The sequence below is a fragment of the Perognathus longimembris genome, chromosome 1 (assembly GCF_023159225.1).
Source record: "Perognathus longimembris pacificus isolate PPM17 chromosome 1, ASM2315922v1, whole genome shotgun sequence".
In the NCBI taxonomy this organism is placed as follows: Eukaryota; Metazoa; Chordata; class Mammalia; order Rodentia; family Heteromyidae; genus Perognathus; species Perognathus longimembris.
In genome coordinates, this window is record NC_063161.1 from 41,575,019 (window position 1) to 41,596,051 (window position 21,033).

General features: G+C 34.9%; 1 protein-coding gene across 4 annotated transcripts in view; it reads left to right on the forward strand.

Moving 5' to 3' along the window:
- The window catches only part of Tafa2 (TAFA chemokine like family member 2), a 418,117-nt gene that overhangs the window by 284,505 nt on the left and 112,579 nt on the right, over positions 1–21,033 (forward strand). For all 4 annotated transcript variants that reach the window (XM_048360550.1, XM_048360545.1, XM_048360558.1 and 1 more), the window contains exon 2: positions 7,215–7,321. In XM_048360550.1, coding sequence (XP_048216507.1) covers positions 7,216–7,321 — 106 coding nt within the window. In that variant the 5' untranslated portion in view covers position 7,215. The remainder of the gene's footprint in view (positions 1–7,214; positions 7,322–21,033) is intronic.

The window sequence follows — 21,033 nt, forward strand, 5'->3', positions numbered from 1 at the left end:
GCTATTTAGGAGTCTTAAGTAGAGGAAGGGGGGGTGGGGGTGATCTGAACCTGGCCCTGGGCAAAAGCTTTATTCCTTATCAAAAAAAGAAAAAGAAAAAGAGAAATAAAAAAGATTGGAGGTATGGATACAGCTGAAGTCTGTGGTTTAGACCATAGTACTGACAAAACAAGAGCAACAACAAAAACCGAGAACTAGCTCAGTTCAGAAAGAATTGTGAGGCTAATATAGATTCAAAATTCTGTTATGAAGTTTGCTAAGAAAAACATGACTTAATCAGGTCAATCCTGTGATTGGTATATAAAAATGCAGCTCTGTAAACTTAGTGACAATTTATAAATTGAGATTTCAAATTCTAGGTTCCCATAGGGAGGGTCAGATTTAGGTACTATACTTGATACCAAGGTTTTAAAACACTGTAATGTCACAGTATTGTATATACAATATGAGAGGTAAGAAAAATGATTATTGATAGTGAAAGATTAAAATGGTTGACTCAGCTTTTACATGATGCACAATACAGTATCATCCCTAATGCTAATGATTTGGTGTCTATTCTTATTGACATGATAGTCACACATACATGAATTCTTATACTCCATATCCACATCTATGAAATATCTATGATTTATCTATGTATCTAACTTTCCTCTTATTTCTTATATTACTAAATTACCCACAAATTGCCTTTTCTGTAAATAACTTAGATATATTATCTACAGCTGTACATACAGTAAATAACATATACATGTTACATGCTGCTGAATAACACAGAATGTTATTAGGTTTTTGAACAAAACCAATTATGTAATGCAACTTATGATACTAGGTGTCCTATTTCAAAAGATTATTATGGGGATCCGTTAACAACAAAAAATGTTTCATTTTGAAGGATACATTTTGTCCCTATAAAACATGGATATTAGAAGTAATAATAAAATATTAAATGATGCTTTAAGAATGCTATAATTTTCCAAAATTTTATTTATTATTTGGCCTCATTTGAAAGCCTTCATCATCTGCCCAGACTTGGGTGTCTTCTTTATCCCATCCTTCTAGCTCTTTGCCGTTCTCTATTCAAATCAGTGTTTATTTTCTTTCCTTACATGAGAGAGCATGTCCTCATTCCTGGAACAGCAGTCTCCTCTTGTCCCACTTCCTCCTGTTCCATTTTTGTTTTACCTTCCACCAACACTCACACTACCCTTGTCATCACTATTTCTAGCTGCTAAGAACAGCGAACATTTCATTCTTCTTAAATTAGAAGATCCGTTCAAACCTCCCCATTAAATGAGACCCATCTTTTTATTCGGATCATAAAATGAATGCATCATTCTTTCATTGAACCTATCATTTGATTTAAGATCCAGAAGATATTTTTATGTTTTAAGCTGTGACTCATAGACAAGATTTCTGCCCTCAAGGAGGTTACATTTCAGTGGGAAGAAGAACATAAACTAAAAAGTACATAAAGAGGTGACTAGGGTGATTTCAGACTATAATCATGATAAAACTTGTTTTGGGGGAGACTATTGGAGGTCCTCTTGACTCAAGGGGGAAGAATGGTCAGGTGAGACCTCTGTGGAGATGCTCATGACAAGCAGTCCACTATGCAAGGCAGAGTAAACATGTCAGGAAAGTCATGGAAGGTTAGGAATGAGGTAGCAAAGAAGAAAAGAAAGAAAGAAGGAAAGCCAATGTGGCTCAAGTACAGGAAATGTGAGGGAGACTGACGAGAAGCAAAGTTCCACCGAATGGGAGTTGATGGAATTCTCCTTGAGGATGAAACCAATTTGGTTTCTGTTCTCATTCCAATGAGTAGGTAATTTCTGAGATTTGAAGCACAGATTGTTTGATGTGGTAATATATGACCTACTCTGCACTTTACACAGACATTCTGGTCTCTAGGAGGTGAAAGGGTACTACTGCCTTACCAATTAAAGCAGACTAAACGTTACTTTCTGTACTAGATCTGTTTGTGAAAGTATAGGCCATCATAATTGCTTAATAGCAGGTTCAAATGAATATTAGATCAATGTGGAGAAATGTCCTAACAGATTTAATTATATGTTGTCTTATATGGCCTTTATTTCAATAGAAGTATCTCAAACCCAAGAGAAGTCTAGGTTGGTAGAATCCAGGCCTCTGATTTTTATCTCTGTTGTATATGGGGCTCCATATTCGTTTTTTTTCACATTCTTCTTTTAACTTAACTTATTTTCTGTTTTTAATGGGGAATTGGTTTTTCTTGGAGGAAAGCCAGTTGTAAATTGTTGTCTGAATACAATTAAATGAATTTTTCACTGATACTTGTAACAGAAGGAAAACCAGAAGAAAGTCTGGGAGATTTAACTGTCAGTCCTCCAAGTTGACAACTTTTCTCTTCCACCTCCTTCACTGCCAAGGTTCCCATTTCTCAATTACCCCATTTCCCGTGTGTTTCTTGTTAGCTGCTTCTGCTTGGGGAACAATTTCAAGGTTTCATCTTCTGTGTGCATTTACCCTTCAGCTTTCAAAAGTTTCTTTTCTGAAACATTTTTTGTGATTGCAAAATTCACTTAGGTTTTTGCTGTTTTTACAGATGACTGTGACAATTCTAAACTGTATTAGAAAATTTCAAGCTGAAACATGGTGGTTAGCAAATAGAATAAAAAGGCAGGCTTCCTCCTTTTGGGCTTTCGTACAAGGTCGAGAAGAAATACCCTATTCGTTTTCCTTTCTCCTTTGCTTTCCCCTTTTGATACTTTTCTTGGTCAGAAATCTTTGATCACCCCATTATATTTCACTCTGTCCAAGGTTGTTTGTATTTAAAAATCAGAAGAAAAATGTTGTAAATGAATCCCCCTTTTTTCTTCTTTTCATTTTGACTGATGTTGTCTGAGTTCTCTCCAATTTCTCTGTTTATCATCTCTTGATTTCATCCTAAATAGATGACATATACTTGTTTTCTCCTAGGGTTGACAGCTACTCCATATGTTTGTTTGTAAGGTGCCACCAACATTCAACCAACACTCACTTACCAGTTATTAATTTGGATCTTGGATCAGTGCATATTCACAAATGTACTGGACACAGTTTTTTTCTTTTTGGGATCGCCTTTGGGAGTGGATGAATGGATGCCGTGTGGCTGGTTAGGAGCTGTTGTGATAAGGACACTCAACATGTTCCAGACTCTGCATCCTAGAGGAGAAATTCTAACCTGCATTGTGACCAATGCAAAGCTGACCATTTGGAAAAGTAGGTGGGAATGGGGTGAGTGACTAATAGCAGGTGACATAAGCATGAGATTGAGCATTGAATGAGATTGAGAAAGAGCATTGAATAAGATTGGAGATGTAAAGAAAAGTCAGTCTCTTGGGGAAAAAAACCCCACTGATACAGGATTTTAGTATTCTGCGACTATACTATTCTTTTTTTTTTTTTTTTTTTTTTTTTTTTTTACTATTTTCTTCTTCTTCTGAAAATAGAGGAGAATCTTTTTATTTGATTTGATGCCTCTGCTGTTTACATGTGAAAGTTGTAAGTATGGGTATCTCATCAGCATGGTTGCTTATCTGGTTGTAACATCGGAAGTGCATTGTATTCAGTCAACAGTGTTTATCAGAAACTTACTAATATTGAAAATACAATTGTCAAAAGTCACATATATGCTTTTCTCTCATTTCCAGAGGTACATGCTATGTGGCATAAGATCTGCTACGATGCTCTAGCCAGTAAGAAATTTTTGTTCCCTGAATTACAGTACTAAAATAGGGATGGATGTAAGTGTGCTCTTGTAAGAGATTTTTCTAGGTGGAAGTATTGATAGAATATGGTGATGTGCTGAACAGAGGTGGGATTGGTCTGATATGGAGAAAATTGTTACAGCATTCTCAATGATGCCCTATATATATTTTCTTTCTTTCTATGCTTTGACACTCTGGTAACTTTGTGGGTGTTTCTATTTCCATATGTTTAGTTATCACCATGGCCAGCTGTCCATTTTGTCTTTCTATTTGGTGGATGCACAATGGTATGGAATAAATGATGGGTCAGTGACTTCATAGCAGAGTCCATTGACTATGGGCAAGCTATTATGAAGAATTATGCTAAGCAGATCTTCCTGTCAGATGAGTTTTGCTATTCATTGTGTTATATGAAATGCCAGACAATCAAGTGATTGCACTGGATGCAGAGGGGGTGGCATAATTGTAGAAAATGTAAGAAATAAAAGAAGATTTTGGAACAGGATTTAGGTTGTTTGAGAGGAAAGAAAAGCACAAGAATAGCAGACATAACATGGATATTTGTTTTCTTAAGAGTTGTTAAGCCAGATTGTTGTTATGGCTCAATATTTCCTTTTTTATGTAGTATGTTTGTTTATTTATTTTCCTTAAGTAGTTGTGCAACACATCCATTTGTGAAATACAATGAATGTTGCTCAATATTTCCTTAAGAGATTCTCTGAAGACACTAAGATTCCATGTTACTTTGTGGAAAGACTTCTGGGAAATATTTCTGGCAAGAAAAATTTAACCATATATCTAGCCATACGTTTATCAAACCCACAGTTTTCCAAATATATCTCATCCTGTTTTTTTTGTTTGTTTTTCTGTGAATACTGTATCCATCTTCTAGGGAACTGGACCCCCCCCCCACTTGCCTCCCAGGGTGCATCAAATGCTGGCCTAAGTAAGTCATAACCATTGTAATGGTTATTGGATATTTATTACTTACTATGAAGTATGGAGCTTTACATGAACTTTTTCATTTAATCTTTAGCCACAGTATGGTGTATAAGTACATTACCCTCATCTTACTGGTAATGAAAACACTGAGTTATTGAAGAGTTTTATTTAAGTCATATAATGGTTACACAAGAGGTCTGATTTAAAACCCAAGTATGATTTAAAATTGCAAACACTGAGTCCATTGTATGTTGTTTGACTTGTCATGAGACCAAGCTCAATGGAACTTCTTGCAGTTCTAGGTGCTCCTTAGGCTACTCTGATTTGTGTCATGAATGGAACTGAGCCTCCCAGGATTTCCAAGAACAAACAGAACCAATAAATATTATAATAACTGTCATGATCAGTATTCTATCTGAACATGAAAATCAGTGGGACAGACATTTCAAATACATTGTTCCATCTACAGTATTATGGTAGAAGAAACTGAAAGAGGTAATCCAAAATTTAGAAGAGAAGTTGAAGCAGAATATCTAAGAAAAAAATTACCTACATTAACATATTTAGAAGCTGGTAGCATCTGGACACAAACCCAGATAGTCAGATTCAAAAGTTAATATTTTTAATGCTTTAATGCTGCCTTCCCAGAACACAGATTCATGTGTGAAAGTTCTACAAGCTAAAAAAAGTTAACATTATCTCTATTAAAGTGTGTAATGTATTATTTTATTTTTCATGCATTTATACATGTAAGAGTGTTCTTTATGCACAACATTACTACTATGGGGTAATATTTTGGGGAAACAGAATATTTTGAATGTGAAACAACAAAAATTAATCTACAGAATTCAAGAGGAAGAAGAATTAGAGTAGATCAGGATGCAGCTCCAGGAAGTTCCATTGGAATCCGAGAAGATAAGAAGCTATAGGTCAAATACAATTAGAGATCAGCATAGGATCTGAATTGAAAATGCTCTAAGTAATACATACATATTTTATCTCCCTCATAAACGTGCATATGGATATTTTCCATGTTAGTTTTGCTTTACCTTGAGCATTTTAATGCTTTGTGTTAGGACTTTAGAATTCTATCATTATGAGTTGGAATTTTTACACTATCATTAAATGAAGACAAATTTCAAATTGTACTAGCTACAACATGGAAATGAACATACCTATGCCCAAAATTTGGTCTGAAGTACAAAATATATACTGTGTAAAGTGCTGGAGAAAGTAAGTGCTGAATTTTTATTACTAGTAGCTATATTGTGCTAGTAAATCATTTTTATACTTTCCTGAGTTTTATGGGCTCAACTTGGAAATGTTATTTTGTAATTTTTAATTCTGCTTTTTAATTTTCTCCTACTTTTGATAGGAGAAGTAAGGTAGATTTTTAAAAACAATATTGTGTCTCTAGGAGCAGACTTGTACATGTTAGTTAGATCAGATTAATTTACAGTATGGAATCTGTTTTACTAGATGTCTTTCCCTACCCCTTCCCATTCTTGGGGCTTGAATTCTGGGTCTGGGTACTGTGCCTGAGCTTTTGTGTTCAAGGCTAGTATTTGATCACTTCAGCCATAGCTCCATTTCTGGCTTTTTTTGATTAGTTGGAGATAAGAATCTCATAGATTTTTCTATCCCTATTTCTATTTTTCTATCAAGCCACAATCCTCAGATCTCAGCCTCTTGAGAGTAGCTAGGATTAAAGGTGTGAGACACTGAAGCTTTACTAGATGATTTTTTTAAAACACCATTACAAATAATAAATTTGGAACACTTCCATTATGTGCATGAATTTGTCTATGCAATTTTGCCTAAAGCATTTGATTTAATCATTTGACTTGACATTATGAAGAATATTTGCAAAATGTAAAATAATATAACATTTATTTAAAGATCATTTGAATGGCTGTCTTAAATTTTAATAGTAAGATAAATCTGTGTTTACAATGAACCAGCAAAAGGCAGTAATTCCAAGTTGTTTTGGGTGTTATAAAGTGGAGGAAGACAAGTTGAGACAGGATTTTGCTTGTCACATTGTCCATACCATAACTTTTGTTTCAATAATTTTATATTCCATGTTCATAGTTTATGAACTTGCATGGTGATTCAAGCCCTTCTGTGAAAATGGCTAGGCAAACTGAGGAGATGGGTGAGGTTGGGAGAGATAGGGGTGAATGATGGAATGGGTGGTATTGCTCAAGATGCATTGTACTCATAAAAATGATGTGTTGAAATGAAACTCCTTCATACAACTACTTAAAGACAACAACCACAATAATAATTCCAAAACTTGGGAAACTGAGGTAGTAGAATCCCAAGTTCAAGGCTAGCCGAAAAACATGAAATAAGGCACTGTCTCAAATAAAAAGGACAAAACCCAAACATCAGTAATGTTCAGCAAGCAGCATTTTAAAGGGAAGGATAGAGTCTTCAGGAGATAAGTAAGTGTTGAAATGCTGTGGAAGGCTCCAGTACAGCACAACTGTAATGAAACACAATGACTTCTCATACTTAGGATTTTTATTTCTTTTTTATCTGCAGGATGAATAAGAGATACTTACAGAAAGCAACAAAAGGAAAACTGCTAATAATAATATTTATTGTCACCTTGTGGGGAAAAGTTGTATCCAGTGCAAACCATCATAAAGGTAAGTTTTTGTTCTTTCCTCCCCAGCTGTCTGTGGGACAGGATTCCCCTTTAATCCAGATGGCTGCATTCAGTCTTCACTGCCCCATTAAATTTTATTAGGTGTGAGTGTTTGCCCCCAGCAATTCTCTTTAAGATAAAGCACAGGGACTTATCCTTAAGATGACTTTGATAGAGACAACAGGATGTTCCCAGGATTACTGCCATTTCTACAAAATAGTGTGCAAAGAGCATAAAAAATGTAACTGTCTTTATTCTAAGTTAGCGACTAAATGTTGAGTTGACACATCATAAAGGTGAGTTTCAGAATGCTATCATAAATTGTACATGTGCCAATACATGCACAGTATATGTAAACATTTTTGTGGGCCACATCTCCCTGTGCCAGGGTATCTCTGTGGCCACCACTGAACAACATCCTCACTATGATATACAGCAGGCTGAATTCTGCCGTAGAGTAGAGCTACTATTTGCTCTCTATGTATGTGTTAAGCTTGACAACTCAAAACTATGCCTTTTGGACCTCTTTCCTGGATATTAGACTCAATATATGAATAGCTGCCTTTTTTCCAAATGAGTTGAGATAGGGCTCTTTCTGAACTGTACCGACCATAATCAACTATTCATAACCTGAGAAGTCCATTTAGATTTTCTTGTGAAATATGGTTTTATTCATTTCACAGTGTATTATGAAGCCTAGAGATCAGTAATGTGGTTTCATCTTTCTTTCTTCCTTCCTTCCTTCCTTCCTTCCTTCCTTCCTTCCTTCCTTTCTTCCTTCCTTCCTTCCTTTCTTTTGTAGTGAAGCGTGAATGAAGACAGTTTTGAATTCTCTAACATGTAAATTAGTTACACATGTGCATTTAATTAGATTTACATGGAACATTAACACCAGGGAGAAGGAAGATGTGATTCAGAGGACTAAAGCCTGTCAAACCAACCTTTTCCCCCTTCTGTTTAAAATATTTTTTGCTTAAATTTTCTTTATTAAAACTAAAATTTAAAGATGGTTGGATAAGAAATGTATTCATTGCCCTACATATGAAACTGTAACCTCTCTGTACATCACTTTGACAATAAAGAAATGAAAAAAAGAATATATACATTTCACCTAGTAGATAGTGAAATACACTTAACTACATTGTGCTACAATCAACATTGAGCCAATTTGAACTCATTGAAACACAATGAACACATAGGAAGGATTTTTGTGCTGCACAACTGAATATACAAACACATACTTTGTACTAAAACTAATGCTATTTAGTTGGAAAATGGACAAATTAATTGTGTCCAAAAATTATTGTTGAATGAATGATGAAATGAAGGGAAAGTTTCTAGGTAAATAAATAAGGAAACTGAAGTTGGAGAGAAAGAAACAAGCCAAAGCTTGAAGTATAAGCAATGCCAAATGAGCGGATGGATTTCAATGCCCAAGTTGACTTGTAAATCTCCTCTGTTACAAATGGGAGAAAAGTTGTGCTTAATTTGTTTAATAGCTACTAAAACTTTTTGAGAAACTTTGTAAACTATTTTACATAAATATACAGAAAAATTGTGTAGTAAATACAACCATCTTTTGTGCTTTGTGATAATTGCCAATACTGAATGGTGTCCATGGTAACGGTTACTTTTTCTGACATACAAAAACATAGTCATATCCATATGACGTGTAAATAGAATTGTCTAAAACTTAAAGAAGGAGCCAAATATAAGCCAAACTTAAGTTCCATGAATGTCACAAGTGGAATGACTGATTGAAAGAACAGACATTAATAGAGGAAGACTAATAAAGCCATCAAAAATAAAACATGAAGGAATTGATAAATGGGATTACATGAAACTTAGTGTCTGCAAGGCAAAGGATATAGCTAACTAAAAATCACAGAATGGGAGCAGATTTTTTACTAGCTATATATCAGACAAGTGCCTAATATCCAAAAATAGACTTAGAGCTAAAAAATTAAACCCTCAAAAATATAAACCCTAAAAGCAACAACTGAATTAATAAATGGTCTAATAATTTAAAGAGAGATTTCCCAGAAAAAAAGAAATATGGCTCATAGACACAAAAAGATATGTTCAGCACAACTAGCCATAAAGGAAATGCAAATCAAAGCAACACTGATATTCCAACTCACCCCAGTCAGAACAGCCACTGTCAAGAAAACTAACAATAACAAATGCTGGCAAAGATAGAGCTGGATGCGAACTCTATTATGCTGTCAGTTGGAATGTAAACTTGTTCAAGAACTCTGGAAGCAGTATGGAGGTTCCTCAAAAACATAAACATAGAGTTTCCCTATGACACAGCAATTCTTCTACTGGGCATTTATCCAAATGACCACAAACCAAGCCACATTAAAGCTACCAGCACAACCATGTTCATTATTTACTTAAAAAAATTTAAATCAGAATTTATTCTTTTGAAAATAATAATTACTTATTTATTGTCAAAGTGATGTACAGAGGCGTTACAGTTTCATATGTTAGGCCATGGGAGAAGGAAGATGTGATTCAGAGGACAAAAGCCTGTCAAACCAACCTTTTCTCCCTTCTGTTTAAAATTTTTAAAAAGAGACATCTTGTGAAATAAGAATCTGTGAACAGTTTATTCACACATTATTATCCTGTTTTTGACCCATAATGTGTAAATACAAATTTTTTCTTTTAAAAAAATTGATACCAACTTTAGGATTTCTTTCATAACCTTGATCAATGTAAAATTAAAAACATATTTACAAGGATATTCACTATGTCCCACACAGGCAACTAAAGTCAAAGTGATGTTAATTGTTCACTTTCCAAAGAGCTGAAAAACTGTAGGGCCTAGCCCTGTCTGAGGCTAAACAAAGGATGATATGTCATTTCTACTATCTCTGAGGGTTACCTCAGTACCTGTTCCCATCCTAAAGAAGAATCGGGGTTGGAAATTTTAGTGTGCCAGCTTGGCACACAAAATATTTATGAAAAGGATGCTTTCTCATCTCAATGTTTTAGTGATGAATTGTAAGTAAAAAAACACAGCCATTGCATACCATTATTAAAGCTGCTTCTCAGATTATTTTAGATTGCATTATGGTCTGACCTAACTTCCAAACTAAAATTTTCTTACTACTTGCCAACCAAGTATTATGTGAACATAAGAAGCTACACATTGTGTCAAGATAATTACATAAATTGTCAAATACAATACAGTTTTCAAGAGAGAGTTCTTGGTTGTTTTACTGTTGGATTTGCAACCCACTATTACTATTTTCAATAAAGATTTTATGTAAGATTTTTCTCTCCTTCCTTTCCTTCTTCCCTCTCCTCTGCCTTCTAGCCTCCCAGGCTTCCTTCCTTTTTCTCCTTCCTTACAAAATTGTCTTTGGGTGCTGAGCTGGTTTATATATAAAATAGTAAGGGTGATGTATATATAAGTTGTAGAACATGTTCATAAGATGAAAATTGAAGAACTGAGAAAAATTGAATTTCTAATCTTCTTAAAGTATACAGATTCAGTTATGTCTGTACTCTAAATTCATTCCCTCATCTTTCTTCCTAGTACAAATCACTGTAAATGTTTCAGTTATAACATTCATTTTTCTCATTATATTTACATATAAATGTGGAAATCCATCCCCAAATGATATTTTCCCTAAGTTTTAGTTGTTACTGAATTTACATCAATAGTATCATGTTTAGTTGTTTGAAAATGTGCTATTTTGACCTATAATGTTTGTGAGATTTGACATAGTTGCTATATAGCAAATAGTGATTATATGGCAGTATTTTAGAGTTGACCCATATTTTATTACATGCATACAACTTTATTTATTCTCTCACACAAACATTGATGTTGTATTTTCTTAATATTTCTGAACAAAGATTCCATGAGCATTCTTGTGTTACTCTTTTAGAATGCATGTACAAAGCTTTCTTTCATTTGTTATTTTTAAATAATATTCCTAGAAGCTAAACTGAACCACAGAACATGCATGTGCTCTAATTTCCTAGATAATACCAGCTTACTACATAATTCTTTCCACTGTAATACCACTTAAAAGTCACTCAAAGTAGTTTCATTTTTCCAGTCTCAGTACTCCGTAAATCTCCTTCCTTTTCTGGCATGAGCATTGCTCATTTGTGCTACATCTCTATATTTTCTGATTAATCCCTTCAGGGGTGAATTCATTTTTATTAGTTTTCAAAGTCCTTGTCATTCCTTTTATATTTTTTGCATTCTTAACTCTCTGCTCTTACCTTTGTTATTTTATTAGTTGTGTTATATTTATATACTGAACTCTAACATTATGCTTATTACTTGCCAGATATTTGGGTAGAGAGCTAAACTTTTCTTTAGTTTCCAGAGCTTTAACATATTTCCCAGCTCCTTGAGATTTCATATGCCATAGGATCCCATCTATAGTCATTTGCTTTGGTCTAGAATTTATTTGGTCTAGAGTTAATTGCCTTGGTCCAAAAGGATAATAAAATTCTTCTTCTCTTCTCAGGTGGTCTAACTGGGTGTAGTTGCCTTAGGTCCTTCAGTTTAGCTGTTTGTGCCAGAAAACATCAGTGTGCTGTCTCTCTAGATATGAAGCTAAGACTTCAGCAATATCTGAAGTGTATCTTTCCTTGAGCAAGATGCATTTAATTCCACATGGTTAGGATGAGAACCTAATCTCCTCTCCATCCTGGCTCTAAGATGAAAACAATAAATCCTCTTTTCTGCATGGGAAAGAAATGGTTTCCTCTTGTGTGTAAAAGGAAACATCTGTTGTTGTTCTCTGTCACTCATTTGTGCAGTGCTCTAAATGTGCACTCAGCACATTTCAAATGGCTTTCATTAGGGCCTTTGGGCAAGGCAGGCTGGTTCACTTACATATTTTTTTGTGAGTTAATTAATGAGAAAACAGTTTCTGATCTTAATACCTTGAAGAAATTAAAGCTAAGAAACAATGAAAGTGAGTATTGGGATCCCAAAGCACTAAAAACCATCATGGATCTCAATTCATTTAATGCACATAAAAGTTGGAGAGACAGGTACTATTTTATAACCACTTAATTCAATATTCTCTTGGGTCTAATCAGATCTTTAGTCCACAGGTCATGGTTTAGTTTCATATACTCTATGAGTTCTGTAGTTATTCCTAAATGTTTGTGAGCTTAATGTGTATTGAAATCACATTTGTGAGAATTTGGGGGACATTGAGACATTTCCTTTGGAGATGATTTGTATATTCATGTTCTATGTGCCTGAGGCTGGATTCCCCTGAAGCAAAGCCAAGTCTGGAATTCTTGTTCATGTGAGTTATTAAAAAAATGCTCTCTGAAGAAATGCAAGCAAAGTAGGGAATAGCTGAAGATAAAAATTAAGCATGAATAATCTCAGCTAGAGAATAAACTAGTTTGTTCCTGTGGGGGGGGGGGTGTAATATTAATTACTTCCCAGAGCTTGTTCTTCCATGAAATGAGGTCAGATGCAAGGTCTTTTCTATCCTTGTGCCCATAGGTTTTGGTTATTGATGCGCTCTTTGCAGCAGGAAACGGCTTCCATCAAAAAAAAAAAAAAAGGCTCCTCTTTTTCAGAAGGTATATCTCCAAAGGAGTGGCTATGAACTGAAGTCAGTTAACATTCACTTCAAGTAAAGGATAGATGTATAGTGTTAAAAGGACTTCAGCAGTGTAGGAGAGCTAATTCCTCTGCAGTAAGCTCCTTCCACTCAATAGTTCTCAGATTCACTTCATTCTAACTTAGGATAACTCCATCTAAGCAAAGATTATCCAGGGTATAGTTTGATGACAGTTTCCGAGAAAACTGAACTTTACATGTAGTAAGGGTCTCCACTTGGTACCAAAGCCATTACTAAATTAGCTGTCCATTCCTCTTATCATTGTAGACATTTCTCTCCTTTATATAACACTTTTACTTGTCTAGGAAGCTTGCCTGGTGTGTCACTGTGAATTCTGAGCCATGGGTTAGTATTCTTTTACTACTGGGGTTGTACTTACACATTGACAGCTCTAACTGAACATTGAATACCTTGAAGTACTTCAGTCATCATTTAATCCTGCCTTGAGAACGTAGCAGTTGCCTTCATCCTTATGATGGCTACAGTCTTTTATCCCATTGCCACTTAACTTATTTTTATTTCTTGCTTGCTCCTGGGGATTCAGGGATAATCTGGAAGTATCTGAAGCTTTTGTATAGGAGACTATCATTATTTCTCCTGGTAAAGCATCTGCTACCTGGAAACAAGCATTCCTCGACCCACTTGTCATCTTGTAAGAATATTTTAGGTTGTCTGTTTCTCATGGAAAATCTGTTTTTGAGTATATCCAATCAGGGCTAAGAATGTACTAGGCCATAAAACTGACACAAAGCTTTGCTTTTATATTCTTTTATGTGAGAAGTGAGAACAAATATAATAAAAAGAAGTAAAGTGGAATGTTTATGGTATACATGCCGTGGAAAGGTATAAAGGAAGGAAGAGTTATAGGAAATGTTCAAGGAGGATGATCATTTTAAGTAAGGCCTTTGGGTAGAACCATAGGAATAATCAAGGGGAACAGTGTTCTAGACTTCATGTTGGAGAGACTGAGACGTAACAAGGATGATGTACAGACAACTAAGTAGAGGAAGAGTGTGACAGGTAGGTCATTACAGGACAAGTAAATGTGCAAAATAAAGAGTTGAAAAAATAAGAACCTCTGCCAAAACACCAACAAATTAATATCCTGCTTTTCAGAGCAACCAAATGGAGAATTGTGGCATCCTTTGTTCCTAACACGATGTAAGGCCACTCTAGTATTTGGATCTGAAAACCAGATGTATAACAATCAGAAATTGTTGTCATCTTCTTAATAAAATTCTCTGTGCTTTGGGAACCCAGAGTCCCCCACATAGAGACAAATAAGTTTACTGTTCACGCTGCTGTGGAAAGATTGTGCCCTGGATTCTTACAATTATATTGAGCTGGGCATTTCGAGAGGATTAACTCAGAACATTGTGACAGCTAGTCAGAAAATATAAGCAGTATTTCCCCCTTGGAAGCAATTACATTAGGTACAGCCTCAGATATTGGGGGATCGGAGAGGAAACATTTTAGTTTAGGACTCTAGGTTCCCAATAGAAAAACACAGTCATTAATCTTAGAAGGCTAATATGTTTTCTTGTCCTTTCTTTCTTCACCCCCTGTACCCAAACCAAATCCAAAGAAAATGAGTCATCACTAGATATTTGGGTTGGCAAAAGATTCATATTTCATGTAAAAGCAATATACATAAGGTATATATATAGAAATATCTATCCATCTATCCATCCATCCATCTATTCATCCATCCATCTGTCCATCATCTTATCATCTATCTATCTATCATCTTATAATCTATTATCTTATAATCTATCATCTTATCTATCTATCGATCTATTTATCTATCTAAAAAGCTTAATTGCCTAAAGTTGCATATATGTTATTCTTGTTATAATATACAAGGTCATTAATAAACTGAGTTAGAATCTTGGATTGAATGAAATTTTTTTCCAGAGAAAAATAGATTTTAAATAAGTATGTCCAATTCAATGCCTCTATGAAATAACAGCCATTAGAGATTTTAGAGTTAACTCTTCATTTGTGCTTCGATTCATTTAATAGCTCATTCCTTCAGTTGACTATCCAGGAGAACAAATGTACATTGTGTATCACTTTTTTGAGCTTTAGGTCACTTTCTAGTGATATAAAAATGAGCAAAATATACCTAACCCATGACTTAGTGGAATTCATAGTATACTTAAAGAGGAAGTAAACAAAGCAAACATTGAGAATCTCAGCAATGTTTATTGCAAAGGCTACTAAATGGCTACAAAGACAACTTTTCAAGCTGATAAAAATGTACAAATTGTGAAATGGGTGGGTGGGGGCTCAGGAAAGCCTTTCCTAGGGAAGAGAATTTGAGCTGAGATCTGTATGGAGAGTAGGAGGAAGTGGATGCCCAGTGTGGGGCAACCAGGCAGGATCAACAGCTTGTGTAGGGGTGCAGGGATAGGAAGGGAAATGTTTCTGAACTACAAAGATTGCCTTAGCCACAGAACAGAGAGCAAAGAAGATACTAGTGCTCAGTTATTTAGTTGGGAAGGGATGCCTGGGGAAGACCCTTGAGGAATGTGTTCCATGGGCTGGTTTGTTTAGCGTTAACATTGTTGGGTTCAATTTAGCCACATTACTATGTTTTCTTGGACTGGTGTATAGCTGATTATGATGTACGCTAAAGTTTAAGAACAGTGATTTAGAATTCATAGTGTTTTAAAAAAAACTTGTTGATGATAACAATAGGATCAATGTCATGAGAGAAAAGAATAGAGCCATTACATTAATCAACTCTATTCTGTACTCTTAGCAACATATTTTGTTATGTATTTTATTGGATTTTCAAAGTAACACATGTTTGTTGGAGGTACTTGGGCAAGAATGAAATAGATCAAGGGAAATCAAGTAACCTATAATTCTTCCACACAGACATTAACATGCAGGTATACTTTTATATGGTTTAGTTTACGAACAGTAATAATGTATTTGAGAGTCTGGTGTTCATTCACTTATTATTTATTCATACATTTATTGACACAAAGGGATAATGCTTCTCTGACTTAGTGATTCTTCCTTACATGGTGCAGAATTAATTTTTCTAGTTTGCTTTCATACTCTAATTCTAAAATTATTTTGAAGGTTTTTTTTATATATCTTTAAGTAGTTGTACAAAGAAATTGCCATTAAACACAGCAGTTTATGAATTCATTTTTAAAAGCTATGACTGATCATGCTTCTATCATAATGTATAATACAAATAGTAAACTCTAAAAGACAATTAATGCAAATAAGTGTACAGTTATTCATGAACACGAATATTATTAGCCCCTTAAGTCCCATAGACCTCTTGCTAATTATAACTCCTCTTCCTACAGAGGGACTCTTGTCCTGACTTTCTATCCCAAACAATAGGATCTTGTTTTTCTTCAGGTTTTCAATCTTTTAAAAATGATATTATGATATATACATTAAAAAACCAGAGTTTGCTTCTTACCCCCAACACTTTCTTTTGAGATTCACCTATTTTGTGATATAGAAACCCCTTGTATGAACATACTCAGATCTGAGAAAATAAAACTGCGAGGCTTTGAAATCAAAAGGAATGAGATGACTAGGTCTTTATCTTTCAATGTGAACCAAGTAAAGGTAAGTTACAGTAATGGGGTTTAAAAATAGGGAGTTGGTGACAAAAGTGTTGAAGGTTGACTCTTATGCAGACATTTGTAACTTCTAAAAGCGATTGCTGTCCCTAGAGGTAAAAAGAAAAAAACCTAAAGTAATTGTTCACACTCAAAGATGGGAATGTCCTGAAGTTCTAGGATTAACATTGCCATTGGGAAGGAAAAGAAGGGTCAGTTATTTTATGCTACTTTGGGTCCTGGAAAGTTGAATGCTGCTATTCAACTAAGGCTAATAAAGCCCTAGACACCTATCCTTCCTAACCCTAAATCAAATACACAGAATAATTCATTTAATAGGTGCCTCCCTCCCTCCTTTGATTCCTCCTTTTATGGTGTGTGTGTGGGGGGGGGAGGAGCTTATGTGTGCCAATCTTGGGGCTTGAACTCGGGGCCTGCCTGAATTTTTGTGCTCAAGGCTAGTGCTCTACCACGTAAACCACAGATCCACTTCTGGCTTTTTTTGCTGTTTAATTGGAGATAAGAATCTCACAGACTTTTATTTATTTATTTATTTGGCCTGGGTTGGCTTTGAAGCTCAATCCTCAGAGCCAACTTCCTGAGGAGTTAGGAGTACCGGTGTGAATCACTGGCACCTGCTAGCACCTGACCTACTCTACTTAATTTCTGAAGCAAGAAACCAGGGGTGGGGGGTGGGGAGGTGTTGATATCATCATTTTTTTTTTCAATTTTTCTGTTTTGTAAATTCATTCCTTTGAGAAGCATTTCCAAGCCAGAATTCAGAGTGTAACACATTTACTGGGGGAAACCTCTGAAGTAGAGGAAGAGAGGGTGAAGGAAGAGGAGAGATGAGCTTTCAGACCATGGTGAGGGTCCGAAGAAAGAAGAAAAATCCAGGAGGAAAACGCTAAAATTTTAGCAAAATTTGAAGTCTTGCCCAGGTCAACGGGAATACCTTAGCAAAGTTGTCATTAAAGTGAAATAGAGTCTCACAATCAGTCTATAACATTCTGTCATGCTCAAGCATTGGCTGGTATCAGCCTAGAGAAGTGGGAGCCTGGGTGTGTCCTATGCTGGATTCTTAAATGGGGTAACTGGAGGATGTGTCAGGAAATCATGTTTGTTTGTTTGTTTTTCCCCCCAGTAATCTCTCTGAGTGACATGTAATCACATGTCTTGAGACTCACCATACTTCCAAGGGGTAGAATCTAACTGAATCATTTAGCAACAAAGTCTGGGAAATGCAGTATTAAGGCTTATAGCCCACTGCATCTTGATCAATATTTTAGATGAAAAGGCCTCTCTTTTCACATCATTTATACTTTTGAGTATGAGTGGAGGAAATGATTCTAAAAATGATTTTCATTTTCTATTATTTTGATTATTCCTTGGTTTCCTTGCCAATTCAATGCTTTTATTATTGGCTTCTCTGGAGAGCTTTCTTAAAGCTGGGTTACACTTATTGTATATTTTCATATTATAAACTTATTAAAACTTAATGCCATTTAAAAGAATATTTATGTATTTCAGATCATAAAATATCATGAACTGTTGGAGAAAATTGAGAAATAAATAAAATATAAAGAAGAAACTTGGAATGGGATAGGTGAATGAAGATTGGGAAGGGGGAGAATGCAATCATGACATCAATGCATATCCCACAAAATTAAGAAAATTAAGGGATGGGATAGGATTGAAAGGGATGCATAAAAATGAAGAAAGGGGTGACACTGATCAAAGATGCAATGTAGCCAAGGGCAACACCTTTGTACTACTACTTAAAGATAATAAAAATAAAAAATAGAATCTTTAAAACACCATTTACCACTATCAGCTCTCAAATACTGATCATGTAATAGTTTTAAGGACATAGTGTGTACATAGATTTTAGTTTTCCTTTCTCTTTTATTGTTCTGTGAGGCTTTCTTCATCTCTCCTGTGAAAATGTTTGCTTAGCCATCCCATTATTCAGTACTTGAATCACTTTTAAATTTTTATTTAGTAAAAATTATGCTGCAAGGAGCGTATGTATAGTTGGTTTCCCAGTATGTGTTTATTCTTGACTTGTATTGATGGGATTGATTGATGGATCAAATAATTAAAAATTTGAAAGGTCATTGTACTTTCTCAGTGGTATTCTTAATTACAAAATAATTTTGTGTGGATTTGAGAATATTTGGAAAGTACAAAGGAAGCACTAATAAAAGTTACATTAGACACAAAATATTCCATTATTAACATTTATGCATATTCAAATTCATGCATTTTGATATATGCTGTAAAGTTACAAACATTCTGATTTGCATTCTCATCAGCAGGAAACTGTATTTGTAAACTGCTGTCAACCTTGGGATTTATTACATATTTACTATTTGCTATTTTCAGCTTGCTTTAAGTGGAAACTTTCGTTATAAAAGACAATATATTTAGAACTAATATTTTAGTTAGTTGCTTTTCCATGTCTCTTTATCTGTTGCATTAATTAGGTGACATTGTTTTTCTTGTGGTTTTATAGGAGTACTTTATTGATAAGTAACAATTGTCTCATGTTACCGGTAGTTTCAGTATTACGTGGTAAAATTTTACAACTTACCCCATCAACTAGTATACAAAGGTAGAATCACAGTTCTAGAAGCCCAGACAATCTTTTAATACAGACTTTGCTGTGGAAAACATTTTTTTAGGATAAAGAATAGGGCAATATAAATACTTATAAGATTGTTTTTTTATCCTTGATTTTTCAAAAAATTTCAATTTCTGTTTAGGCTTTGCCTCTTTTAATTCTTAAGTTCAGCTTCTCAAGGTTGAGTTTAATTTTTTTCTAGGAAAAATTTACTTCTCTTTTGTCTTTAATTCTTCTTTACATTTTTGTTATCTCTATTTATTTTAGGGACTTTTTTTTGTTCTTTGTATCTAGTAATCTCTTTCTCATTTGTACCTTCATCTTTGGAGATGCTGTTTCATGGTTTTTTTTTTCTTTTTCTGATACATTAAGTTACTTCTCTTGCTATTAATTAGGCATCTCGGTGGTTTGATTTTTAGCCTTTGATTTAATTCTTTCTTGTAATTTTTCTTTGGGGATAGATTTGAAGCAGCCAATAGAGTACATGATAAATTTCTTAAAAATACATTATTTTTGGTTGCACAATTAGTTGTACAAGGGAGGTTTCATTCTGACATACCCATGTATACACACAGTGTACCTTGATCAGATATATCTTCTCCACCTCTCTCCTTTATTCTCCTTCCTACTCCCCAAATCAGTCTCAACAGGCCTCATTGTTGCACTGTCATATATGCACACAAAGTATTTTCATGACATTCTCATCCTATAGCTTGCTTGTATCTTTATTTTCAGTTGCTAAAGACAGTCTTTAGAATCATTCATGTTGTCTTCCTTGCCATCTCTACCTATGTCTACTTGAGTAATTAAAATGCATTCTCTCTCTCTCTCTCTCTCTCTCTCTCTCTCTCTCTCTCTCTCTCTCTCTCTCTCCCCTCTCTTTCTCTGTGTGTGTGTGTCCTGGGGGTTGAAGGGGATTGAACTTTTAATTCCTGATAACCTTTCTAATCTGACTATTGTTCTTCATCTCTCTGGCCTCTTTCTGAGATACTACAACTCTGTTATCCAAAATGTCCTGATTCTAATGCATTTGGCACATAGCTACTAAAGTAAGTTTTTGAAAAATAAATATTTGATAACTTTACTTTCTTTACTTAGAGCCATTAAGACAGAGTTCATAATTTGTGTGAGACTGACAAAGACTTATATAATTTGTCTCTTGTCCCATTTTTTACTTAACATGGTCTAGACCCACTCTTTCTGGCAGTTCCTTGAAGACAGACCCTGTGTTCCCTTATGCCTCTATTTCCTCTGTGATTTCCACATTTCAATGCTATTTGTTTAGCTAACATAAGCTACTGCTCATATCTATTATTTACCCCACAAAGTGGGATTAGGAATGATAAAGAAATTACTAAGCATTTGTTATGTTATGTCCATGCTCAATCCACTTATTGAGAAATATTGTTTTCCACATAATTTATAGGCATTGGGGAGCTGTCAGCAAGTATCCCATACCTTATTAAAATAAATTTGTTGAATTAGTATTTGCTTACTCAGAGCAGCATTTCTTAATTTAGAAATGATTCTTACCTCTAAGTAGCTTTTAAAGACAGCTTCCTCCTAATTGATCCTTAATTCATTTGGAATTTCAATAATGCAGATATGTCTGATTGTGTGTTGCAGCTATACTTGTGATTTATAGATTAAGAGAATAAGAATTTAGGACTTCTTTTTTTTTTTTTTTTCCTTTGGCCAGTCCTGGGCCTTGGGACTCAGGGCCTGAGCACTGTCCCTGGGCTTCTTTCCCACTCAAGGCTAGCACTCTACCACCTGAACCACAGCGCCCCTCCTGGCCGTTTTCCATATATGTGGTGCTGGGAATCGAACCAAGAGCTTCATGTGTAGGAGGCAAGCGCTCTTGCCACTAGGCCATATT